This window comes from Chiloscyllium plagiosum, unplaced genomic scaffold (genome assembly GCF_037043375.1).
Source record: "Chiloscyllium plagiosum isolate Xiang-an unplaced genomic scaffold, Cpla_swu_hap1 HiC_scaffold_12, whole genome shotgun sequence".
NCBI lineage: Eukaryota > Metazoa > Chordata > Chondrichthyes > Orectolobiformes > Hemiscylliidae > Chiloscyllium > Chiloscyllium plagiosum.
Window position 1 is genome coordinate 102,408,115 of NW_028270150.1, and position 12,041 is coordinate 102,420,155.

The 12,041-nt window shown below is 42.7% G+C and overlaps 2 protein-coding genes across 5 annotated transcripts in view; one reads left to right on the forward strand and one right to left on the reverse strand.

Moving 5' to 3' along the window:
• phex (phosphate regulating endopeptidase homolog, X-linked) overlaps nucleotides 1–12,041 on the forward strand; it is a 342,975-nt gene that overhangs the window by 297,809 nt on the left and 33,125 nt on the right. The window lies entirely within an intron of this gene.
• Nucleotides 175–12,041, reverse strand: part of LOC122554895 (cullin-4A-like) — a 61,021-nt gene continuing 49,154 nt past the window's right edge. For 2 of the 4 annotated variants that reach the window (XM_043700271.2, XM_043700270.2), the window contains 6 exons: nucleotides 11,376–11,483; nucleotides 8,703–8,816; nucleotides 3,917–4,022; nucleotides 2,320–2,492; nucleotides 2,059–2,211; nucleotides 175–1,570 (listed from right to left, as the gene is read on the reverse strand). In XM_043700271.2, coding sequence (XP_043556206.2) covers nucleotides 1,475–1,570; nucleotides 2,059–2,211; nucleotides 2,320–2,492; nucleotides 3,917–4,022; nucleotides 8,703–8,816; nucleotides 11,376–11,483 — 750 coding nt within the window. In that variant the 3' untranslated portion in view covers nucleotides 175–1,474. Of the gene's footprint in view, nucleotides 1,571–2,058; nucleotides 2,212–2,319; nucleotides 2,493–3,916; nucleotides 4,023–6,243; nucleotides 6,391–8,702; nucleotides 8,817–11,375; nucleotides 11,484–12,041 lie in introns of those variants that run through there. The other 2 variants (XM_087993119.1, XM_087993118.1) reach the window with 2 other exon arrangements.

Here is a 12,041-nt window from a genome sequence, read left to right on the forward strand (position 1 = left end):
ATTGACCCTCCTGACCCCAGAGGCCTGGTCATCTCCTACCTGCCACCTTCATTCCTTCAGCAGCAGCTCTCAACCTCAAACACACTTCCCAGAAAAACCAACAGATGAACTACAACTGAAGATAAATGTGTTACGATTATTAAAAAAAGGTACAAAAATCACAGGCGACTACTGTTTTATCACTAAAATATTTCAGATTAAGAAAAATTTATTAGCTAGAAGTTGTATAAATGTTATGCCAATAAAAACACAACACATGGAAGAAAATCATTTTATGTTCAGTTATTGCAAGACAAAGAACTTAATAATTCTTTAAGCACTTTTTGAATTGAGGAAACCTATTTACAATAATGTAACAAGTTATCACAAAGCCCAGTTTCAGCTGATCATCTCTACCATCCAACTAATTTGCATCTGAATGATTTACGGTGTGAAAGAATACATAGGAGCACTTCTATATATTGCACAAAGCATTCATTCTTGTATTTACATTCCTGCAAAGTCAAAATTTCAAGCTTTCCTGTGACATCACTGTGAATCGATCAGTGAGTCATCCAAAACCAGAAACTACTGTGCAACAACTGGTTATGTCTGGCACCTGATGGCAGTGAGTGGAGGTGGCTTTCGTTCATCTACCTGAAGAAAATGTTACGAGCAGGACTGACGTAAGAGCATTACGTTTTCTCAGTGTAAAAACAACTATTTTCTAGGAAGCTTATTCGGCGGAATAAATGTTTGAAATTAGAGTCTTTGGCACTTCAAGTAAGCTGTCTCCATTTTGAAGAAAACATGTTTCAATTCACATAAAACAAACCTGATACACAAAATTCCACCCTGTAGTGTGGTATCGGGTTAGTTCCCACAACTGTTCAAAGTTGATTACTTCAGTACTTGGCATGGTGGCTCTCTAACACGATTAGTTACAAAAGCTGGTGTGCATTACAGAGCAGTTTGCGCTCAAGGGAATCTCACATTATGCTTTCTACAGATTAATGGGACTCACTTGCTGATATGTGGCCGTAAGTTATATACTACTGGGATATAACAGGTACAGACAGATGTTATAATAAATCAGAACTAAGAGCCAAATGCAGGAAATCAACAATATGTGAAACCAGATGAATACAGAAAAGAAACTGTCAGTCCTCAGCCACTCGTCGCAGGTGGACTGCTGCTTCAAGTGTGTTTAGCTCTGCACACCTTACACGCTCTTCAGTGAAGAGGTCCTCAGGATGGCAAAGCCTCATGCTACAAGCTGTATGAAAAGGAAAACGCAAGGCTAGCTACCCCCAAAGGGTCAGCCGACGGTTGAAACTCCCAAAACGACCTCATTGGTTTCACGGATGTGAGGGGGGCTGGATCTCGTGTTAGTAACCAAACTGAATCCAGGAAGAGTGCAGACAGAATCAGTGCTATTGCCGTTTTCTTGGCAATGTAGGAGCTGAGATTTAGCAGTGACAGCCATGGCCTGTACTTATGCCACATAGTGGTACTGGTTGGCATTGTCTTTGTCTCTCTCCATATAGTCCCGGTCAATTAGTGACTCAATTCTTTTCTTCAGGTCTCCTGGCTGAATATTAGGCAATTTGGAGAAAATAGAAACATGCATGATTAGATTGGACTTCTCATGGTTTAAAGAGTGGGAAAGCACAACATCAGTCGTACGAATACTATCTGAGCAAACAGGCTTCAAAAGCTGTTTCTATTATCCAAGCAAAGACCAGCTGACATTACATCCAAATATGAGGGTCTCAAATAAACACCAGGTTTCTAAGAGGACTGAATAAGCAACTTGGGCTTGCTTCATCATTCCATTAGACCTTGGCTGAACTGCATTTGGCACCCTACTTAGTTCCATATCTTGACATGACATAAAAATTTCTCAATGTCAGTTTAAAACTTTCAATTTCAGCCTTAACTATTTCTGCGCTGGGGTCAGGGAGCGGGGTACAGTTCCTCATTCAGCCATTGTGTCAGGGACAAAAACAGACACAAAGCCAATTCTCTGGTGACTTGAACCAACCTCCCAAAATCATATTGCAAAAAAAAAATTATTACCTTCACTGGAAATTTTAACTGGTTATAGAGTTCTGAAACAAGGAGGTTATGGCTGAGTGTCTTCCTCATTTTCATGATTCGAACAATAGCAGCATCTATTTGGTACTGTCTGTCCTGGAACACCCGTTCAGTTGTGCTCGTTTGCTCCTCAACCTGAAAAAGGATAAGAAAATATAAATGGAATCACCTCAGAACATAACCATGACATGCGCACTGAGCTAAGCCTTCATAAAATGGCAAATTATGAGAAAGATTACGTACAGTTTCTTTCATCTGGATTTGGTTGATCTTGATTCTGAACAGTTTGTGCTTGAAGTCGTCGTTGAAGATAATCTTGTCTCCATCCTCTACGTCCTTTCCTTTTGGAACTTTGTTCAACACCCGAGCTTTCCCACACGCTAAAGACTGCAATGTCCTTCTTAATTCACTATCCTCTAAAGGGAAGGACAAAGTAAAACTTAGTAGACCAAAAGCATTCCCTCAGAAAGGCATCCACTACGTGAATACATAGCAGTTTCCATGGAAACTGAGCACGCAATATACAGTTGCAACATGCATTGCTATAAAATAAAAGGAGAAAGTCCTTTTGTGTCTAAAATCAGTTTGGCCAATCAAATAGCTAGATGGCAAATATCAATCAAGCTCAGAGTTAAAACTGATTCCCCAGTCAATTACTGTCTGGGGAACACAGATTCCCCCAAAACTACACCAACACGTATGGAAATGTTTTCCGATTTTATGCGAAACTATGTCCCAGTCAAAAACCAGTGGCTCTCTCAGCATAGACCACCAGTGCATCTGTGGTCGGTGAGCTGATCCAAAATGCAAGTGAATATCAGAGCTAAGGCCACACAAGAAAACGGGCCAGAACCCTCAGCTCCACCACTCAACATTACACAACCAGGACCGTCATAAACATGGCAAACAAAGTTATTTTATAACTATTTTTATTTGATTAATAAAATGTTATGTATTCATTCTCAGAGGAAGATCATGATGATTCTATAACATAGTGGATTGTTTCACATGGAAGAACATCAAAAAAATTGTTCATGCGTGTGGATTTCGCTGTCTGGGCAACCATTTATTTCTGATCGCTAACTACCTTGAGAAGGTGGCGGTGAGCTGCTTTCTTGAACTGCCGTCGTCCAAGTCCTGTAGGTTCTTAGGGAGGCAATTGCAGGACTTTGATACAGTGACACTATATACAGCGGTACATTTCCAACTCAGGTTGGTGAGTGGCTTGGAGGTGTTACTGATGTACAGGTGGTGGTGTTACTGATGTACCCACCGTCCTTGTCATTCTAGGTGGTAGAGGTCGCAGGTTTGGCAGGTGATTCTGAAGGAACCTTGGTGAGCTGCTGCAGTGCATCTTGTAAATGGTATGCACTTGCTGTCAATGTATGTTAGTGGTGGAAGTAGTGAATGTTGAAGGGGATGGACAGGATGCCAATCAAGTGAGGTGTTTTGTCCTGAATAGTGTCAAGTCGAGAGTGTTGTTGGAGCTGCACTCATTTAGATAAATGGGGAGTGTTCCATTACACTCTTGACTTGCACCTTGTACTTGGGTGAACAGGCTCTGGGGAGTCAGATGGTGAGTTACTCGCTGCCGGATTCCTAAAGATGCATTAGTCAGAGGGAAATGGGTCTGGGTGGGGGACTCTTTGGAGGGTCAGTGTGGACTTATTGGGTCGAAGAGCCTGTTTCCATACTGTAGGGAATCTAATCTAAAATCTCTCCACGTTCCACCCTTTAAAATCCAGATTGCGAGATTTACACCGAATCGAATAACTTCGAATGCACTTGTACATTTAAAACTGAACTGTCGACTCAAAAGAATTTCGAATTCTTTCCATACCTATGCCTGTTGCAGTCTTGATTTCCTCCATAGTAAATTCATTTCCCTCATTGAACATTAGCAGCACCAAAGTCTGGAAGAGTGAAACCTGCAGCTCCTTTTTACCCTGGTGTACACATTAAAGAAACACTAATCCAGACAGAGAGCAAATGGGAGCAAAATAACTTCAAATGACAAGCTTTACATTACGGAGGATAACAGTGAGCAGATAAATTGGAAGAACACACTTGTTGTCCTAACAGAACGCAATAAAACAGTCAATACTATAAGTGGTTATAGCAATAGCATGCATTGGTTATATACTATGAATCATACACAGATACTAGGAGAAAGTGAGGACTGCAAATGCTGGAGATCAGAGTCGAGTGGGTGCTGCTGGAAAAGCACAGCCAGTCAGGCAGCATCCGAGGAGCAGGAGAATCGACGTTTTGGGCTTATCTCCTGTTGAAGGGCCTATGCCCGAAACGTTGATTCTCCTGCTCCTTGGGTGCTGCCTGACCTGCTGTGCTTTTCCAGCACCACATTCCCATACACAGATTCTACATGGGAACCTATATGATTATATAGTGCATACAAGTTACTATAGCAACTCAATTTATGCGATCGTTCCGTCCAAACGGCAGGCTCATTTAAATAGGCAACTGAACACCAGGCCAAGACATTAACTTATTGTAGAACTGTTTCTTTACAAAGGGAGATGAACACAGGGACTTTGGAAAAGTTAAGAATACCTCAACAAATGAGCTATGCATCAGTTATGTGAATGAATTCGACAGGGAGATATATGAGAGAAGGAAATACTGAAAATGTGACAAAATAGAAACTTCAGCAAACACTTAAGTGAGGTGGCATCTCAGGAGGGAACAGAGAAGTTAATACAGTCATAGAGATGTGCAGCATGGAAACAGACCCTTTGGTCCAACCCGTCCATGCCGACCAGATATCCCAACCCAATCTAGTCCCACCTGCCAGCACCCGGCCCATATCCCTCCAAACCGTTCCTATTCATATACCCATCCAAATGCCTCTTAAATGTTGCAATTGTACCAGCCTCCACCACTTCCTCTGGCAGCTCATTCCATACACGTACCACCCTCTGCGTCAAAATGTTAGGTCTCTTTTATATCTTTCCCCTCTCGCTCTAAACCTATGCCCTCTAGCTCTGGACTTCCCCACTCCAGGGAAAAGACTTTGTCTATTTATCCTATCCATGCCCCTCAATTTTATAAACCTCTATAAGGTCACCCCTCAGCCTCCGATGCTCCAGGGAAAACAGCTCCAGCGTGTTCAGCCTCTCCCTGTAGCTCAAACCCTCCAAACCCTGGCAACATCCTTGTAAATCTTTTTTGAACCCTTTCAAGTTTCACTATGGCCTTCCGATAGGAAGGAGACCACAACTGCATGCAATATTTCAACAGTGGCCTAACTAATGTCCTGTTCAGCCACAACATGACCTCCCAACTCCTGTACTCAATACTCTGACCAATAAAGGAAAGCATACCAAACCAAATACCTTCACTATCATATCTATCTGCAGCTCTACTTTCAAGGAGCTATGAACCTGCACTCCAAGGTCTCCTTGCTCAGCAACATTCCCTAGGACCTTACCATTAAGTGTATAAGTCCTGCTAAGATTTGCTTTCCCAAAATACAGTACCTCGCATTTATCGGAATTAAACTCCATCTGCCACATCTCAGCCCATTGGCCCATCTGGCCCAGATCCTGTAATCGGAGGTAACCCTCTTCGCTGTCCGCTACACCTCCAATTTTGGTGTCATCTGCAAACTTACTAATTGTACCTCTTATGATCATATCCAAATCATTTATATAACTGACAAAAAGCAGTGGACCCAGCACCGATCCTTGTGGCACTCCACTGGTCACAGGCCTCCAGTCTGAAAAACAACCCTCCACCACCACCCTCTGTCTTCTACCTTTGAGCCAGTTCTGTATCCAATTGGTTAGTTCTCCCTGTATTCCATGAGATCTAACCTTGTTAACCAGTCTCCCATGGGGAGCCTTGTCGAATGCCTTACTGAAATCCATATAGATCACATCTACTGCTCTACCCTCATCAATCTTCTTTTTTTATTTCAAAAAGCTCAATAATGTTTGTGAGACATGATTTCCCACGCATAAAGCCATGTTGACTATCCCTAATCAGTCCTTGCCTTTCCAAATACATGTACATCCTGTCCCTCAGGATTCCCTCCAACAACTTGCCCACCACTGAGGTCAGGCTCACTGGTCTATAGTTCCCTGGCTTGTCTTTACCGCCCTTCTTAAACAGTGGCACCACGTTAGCCAACCTCCAGTCTTCCGGCACCTCACCTGTGACTATCGATGATACAAACATCTCAGCAAGAGGCCCAGCAATCACTTCCCTAGCTTCCCAAAGTTCGAAGGTACACCCGATCAGGTCCTGGGGATTTATCCACTTTTATGTGTTTCAAGACATCCAGCACTTCCTCCTCTGTAATAAGGACATTTTTCAAGATGTCACCATCTATTTCCTTACATTCGACATCTTCCATGTCCTTTTTCACAGTAAATACTGATGCAAAATACTCGTTTAGCATCTCCCCCATCTCCTGCGGCTCCATACAAAGTCCGCCTTGCTGATTTTTGAGGGGCCGTACTCTCTCCCTAGTTACCCTTTTGTCCTTAATATATTTGTAAAAACCCTTTGGATTCTCCTTAATTCTATTTGCCAAAGCTACCTCATGTCCTTTTTTTGCCCTCCTGATTTCCCTCTTAAGTATATTCCTACTTCCTTTATACTCTAAGGATTCACTCGATCTCTCCTGTCTATACCTGACATATGCTTCCTTTTTCTTAACCAAACCCTCAATTTCTTTAGGCATCCAACATTCCCTATACCTACCAGCCTTCCCTTTCACCCTAACTGGGATATACTTTCTCTGGATTCTTGTTATCTCATTTTCCATCTGTCCCTTTACCTGGAAACATCTGTCCCCAATCAACTTTTGAAAGTTCTTGCCTAATACCGTCAAAATTGGCCTTTCTCCAATTTAGAACTTCAACTTTTAGATCTGGTCTATCCTTTTCCATCACGATTTTAAAACGAATAGAATTATGGTCACTGGCCCCAAAGTGCTCCCCCACTGTCACCTCAGTCACCTGCCCTGCCTTATTTCCCAAGAGTAGGTCAAGTTTCGCAGTCTCTCTAGTAGGTACATCCACATACTGAATCAAAATTTTCTTGTACGCACTTAACTAATTCCTCTCCATGTAGACCCCTAACACTATGGCAGTCCCAGTCTATGTTTGGAAAGTTAAAATCCCCTACCATAACCATCCTTTTGTTCTTTCAGAGATCTCCTTACAAATCTGTTTCTCAATTTCTCTCTGACTATTAAGGGGTCTATAATACAATCCCTTTCTTATTTCTCAGTTCCACCCAAATAACTTCCCTGGATGTATTTCTGGGAATATCCTCCCTCAGCACAGCTGTAATGCTATCCCTTATCAAAAATGCCACTCTCCCCTCCTCTCTTCCCTTTCTATCCTTCCTGTAGTATTTGTATCCTGGAACATCAAGCTGCCAGTCCTGCCCATCCCTGAGCCATGTTTCCATGCTATGATACCCCAGTTCCATGTTCCTAACCATGCCCTGAGTTCATCTGCCTTCCCTGGGCTCCTTGCATTGAAATAAGTACAGTTAATTTATCAGTCGTATCTTGTTCTCTGCTTTGTCCCTGCCTGCCCTGACTGTTTGACTCCCTTTTTTTCTCAGCTGTACCAGTCTCAGATTGATCTCTTTTCTCACTATCTCCCTGGGTACCAACCCCCCCCCCCCCGAGGAGCAGGAGAGTCAACATTACAGCCATGGGTCCGGTGATGGTGCTTTTCCAACAGAAACCCGCTATATCCATTCTCTGTATTTAGGAAGGTTGGAGTAATATACAAGGGAATGACAGGCCTATTTAGGCCACCATCGACTGTCTTAAATGATTTACAGTGACTTCACAATTAAAAGAACAAGTGAGAGTACAACAGACAAACAGAGGGGAGACGGGGGGGGCGGGGGGGGTGGGGGACGGGAGTGATTTGTAAAAGGCTACACTCTGCAAATTAAACCTAATTTGTTTTTGAAGTAAATGATGTAAATTGGTTGGCTCATGCAGTGCAAATAGATGTCATTTATGTGAACTTCAAGAAAACATTTAATAATGCTCCACAGAGAGATGAACTAAAATGCAATCCCATCACATTATTGGCAAATACCAAACACTGCAGCAAGTTGCAAAGAGTGTGGAACAGGCCATTTGAGTGATTATTCACAGTGAATCTAAAAATGATTGATCAGAGTACAGTTTAAAATAGCAACAGAAGCTATGGAGGATCTGAGCAAGCTGGGAGAAAAGTAGACACCCACGAAAAGTCAGTGAACCGATACAAGAAACACAATTAAAACAAGGCTACTGTTTTCCTGAAAATAATGGGATGGAGGTTATGTCCAGAGCTCCAAATAGACCAGAAAGGCAGTACTGTATTCAGTTCTGACAATCACACCTTGGGAAAGTTAGACTGACCCTGGAAGATGCGAAACAGATTAACCAGGGTGAAAAGGGTTAAACTGTGAGGACAAGTTGTACAGAGTAGGCTTGTGTTCGACAGATCAAAAGATTCAGGAATGGTCGAATGAAGTTATTTGAAATGATTAAAGACGTTGATAGGATAAACAGGAAGAAACAGTGACCATTGTTTATAGATGCATGCAACAAGATAGATTCAAGAAACAATTCATAACTAAAGCATTACCTCTTTGAATTCCGCTTTCAAAACAGAGTGCCCCAATGTTGGCTGCCACTGGAGTTTTCTGCCACTGTGTTTCCCAAGGTAAAACGTTTTAAATACCTCCTGCAATTTTATCATCTAAAAACATACATATTTAAACATTACAATGACATCTCGATGTCACAGTCACTTCCATTCATTCTTCTGTTGGCTATTTAACACAGACCTACTCTTTACTTATCATCCTGCACAATTAAGTATTTATCATAATCTCTTTGAAAGTAGTTACCAAATCTGCTTCCACTGCCTTTTAGGTCACACATTCCAGATCGTAATCACTGGTTATTGAATCCGCTGCTAAGTTGTTAGTATGTTTAAAAGGTTGGTTATGGTCGACTGACTGGAATTTTCAAGTTGGTCTTTAGGCCTCCCTTATTATTTGGAAGACAGCTCCCAGTAGACCATGGGACCTAGTACTCCAGGAGAAACTGGATGTCCCACACTTGCACAGACATAGAAAGCCAGTGTCCCCCTTCACAATGATGATCCTGCAACGCCCTCACTGTCATATGCCTGTCTTTCTTCCTTGTTTCCAAATGATTCCCCATTCTCTTCCTGCTCCTTGAGGTTGATAATAAAAGCCCATCAGGCAACACTCTTCCACAGGAGGTTGCTCAGGAGTTTGAGTTTTCAACACCAGTCAAAATGTTAAACGTGAGGAAAGACATTAATTTGGGATAGAAACAAACGAGTGGTTTGAAGTGTTCAAGGGTAACAGAAGTGATCATGTTGAGAGCTTGAAAATCAGGGAAGTGATCACTAAAAGAAGCTACTGAGAGTAGGATGGTTCTAGATACCAGGAGAAATTAACAGATTATAAAAAACAAGAAACCAAACAGTAATCCTTTTTCCTTCCAGCAATATCTCAGCCTGGTTCCAGCATCAACAGGATGAATTACACGGTGTCACCCCAACCTTTGCACTAAAACAATGACTCACCCCTCAATGTCACTCATGCCAGTTCAAACACACAGATGTATTAGTAACAGGAATTGGTCAGTCAGTCAGTCAGTCAGTCTCGAGTGCCTTCTCCCCTATACAGCAAGATCATGGCTGATTGGATTGTGGCGTCAACTCATCATCTCATTTCCCACATCAACAGCACACCCCTCTCCCTCAGTAGCCATGTTCATGAAGAATCTTTGACTTAAAAATACTCAATGACTTGATCATGGGAAGACACTTTGACAGACTAAAACACCCTCTGAGGAACCTCCTCTCATTTCCATCTTAAGTGGAAGGCCCATATTTTTAAACAATGCCCCTGGTTGTACTCTCTCAGGAGGAAAACATCCTTTCAGGATCAGCCCTGGCAAGTCCCCCCAGGATCAATAAAATCCTGTCTCATCCTTCTAAGCTCAAACGGTTTAACGTTTCCTCAAGTCCTCTCCGATATAGGAATCAGTGAGTCATAGAATCCCTACAACGTGGAAGCAGGTCATTCAGTCCCGCGAGTCCACACTCACTGCCTGAACAGTATTTCCCGCAGACCCACCCCTCTACCCTATCCTTGTAACCCTGCACTTCCTACAGCTAACCCACATAGCCTTCACATCCCTGGACATTTTGGGCAATTTAGCATCGCCAATCCACCTAACCTGCATATCTTTGGACTATGGGAGAATCCAAAGCACCCAGAGGAAACCCATGCAGACACAGGGAGAATGTGTAAACTCCACACAGTCAGACAGTCACCCAAGGATGGAATCTAACCTGGATCCCTGGCACACTGAGCCACCATTCTCCCACCCCCACCAATAGTTAGTCAAAACCGATAAGTGAAACAGATTTCAGTTTGTTCCTGATGTGCTTGCAGACTCCTTTAAAATTGTACATCTCTGCCCTAGTGTGGCTCACAAAATGCAGGCTAATATTTGGAAAGATTTCGTGGTTAAGTTTTTTCTTTCCCCCACTCTCTAATGAACTGGTGTGTAGGGGGATAGCACTGTGCAGGAGGGGAACTTTTCTCAAATAAACAAATTTTTCAGAAAATGAGAAGATTGTAGCATATGGCTAGATTAGATTTAGATTTAGATTACTTTAGATTAGATTTAGATTACTTAGTGTGGAAACAGGCCCTTCGGCCCAACAAGTCCACACCGACCCGCCGAAGCGCAACCCACCCGTACCCCTACATTTACCCCTTACCTAACACTACGGGCAATTTAGCATGGCCAATTCACCTGACCCGCACATATTTGGACTGTGGGAGGAAACCGGAGCACCCGGAGGAAACCCACGCAGACACGGGGAGAATGTGCAAACTCCACACAGTCAGTCGCCTGAGTCGGGAATTGAACCCGGGTCTCTGGCGCTGTGAGGCAGCAGTGCTAGCCACTGTGCCACCGTGCCGCCCACTACCACCTAAAAACTTGTCAAAGAAATATTTTCTCAGGGGGTTCAGAGAGAAAGACAGACAGAGAGCTAGAGGATGGGGATGGTACTATATTCCAGGTTCCAAAATCCAAATTGATTTTGTCCATGCGGAATAACAGTGGTGCCAGCTCTGAGGTGTGCAACACAACACAAACTTTATCCATGGCTTTGTAAATTTCAGGTTCTGGGGAAGCTTAGCTCATCCAGTTGTGGAGTTTGCACTATGTTGCAGATGCCAATAATGAGTAATATTACACTTACCTCAGCAGGTAAATGTATTTCCATGGGTGTGTACGTTGGCCAGTATCCCATTGTCAGAATGTTGACAGTCAGATCTATCTTGCTTGGATCACTCTGATTTTGGATGTACTGAAAAGGCGAAACACGACATGGACATCAAGGCAAAAAAAACCTGAAGACTTTTTCAAATGTAGAAGATAAAACTAACACTTACAAATTAAATAGAGAAACAGGTTTGATTGTCAAACCTAATGCTGGTCTGTGAATCTTACTGAGTGATGGCCCATGCTCTTTTAAGTACAGGCTGGCTTTGGCCTTGCAAGGAACATAAACTAAGCTACAAACTCACCAAAAGAAATGGTTGCAGAACCAGAGTTCAGGTGCAGTTCACCTTTAAAGGGTAACTTGGCACAATTTGCAAGTAACAATGCAAGGATAACAGCAAGAGGATAAAGAAAGCTCGTACTGCAGTGCCTAAAATCACTCATAATTCCTTTGACTTTATGAGCTAATCAATCTATCCATTAGTGACAGATGTTACTACAACAAGACCTAAGCTCTGGAAATTTAGATGCCTGACTAGTTCTCCCCAAAACTATGATGCAAAGTGTACTGAAACCTTGCGTAGCTAATTCAATCAGAAACAGGTGAAGTGTGCAGCCGGGGAAAGGTGGTGACTGACCCGGT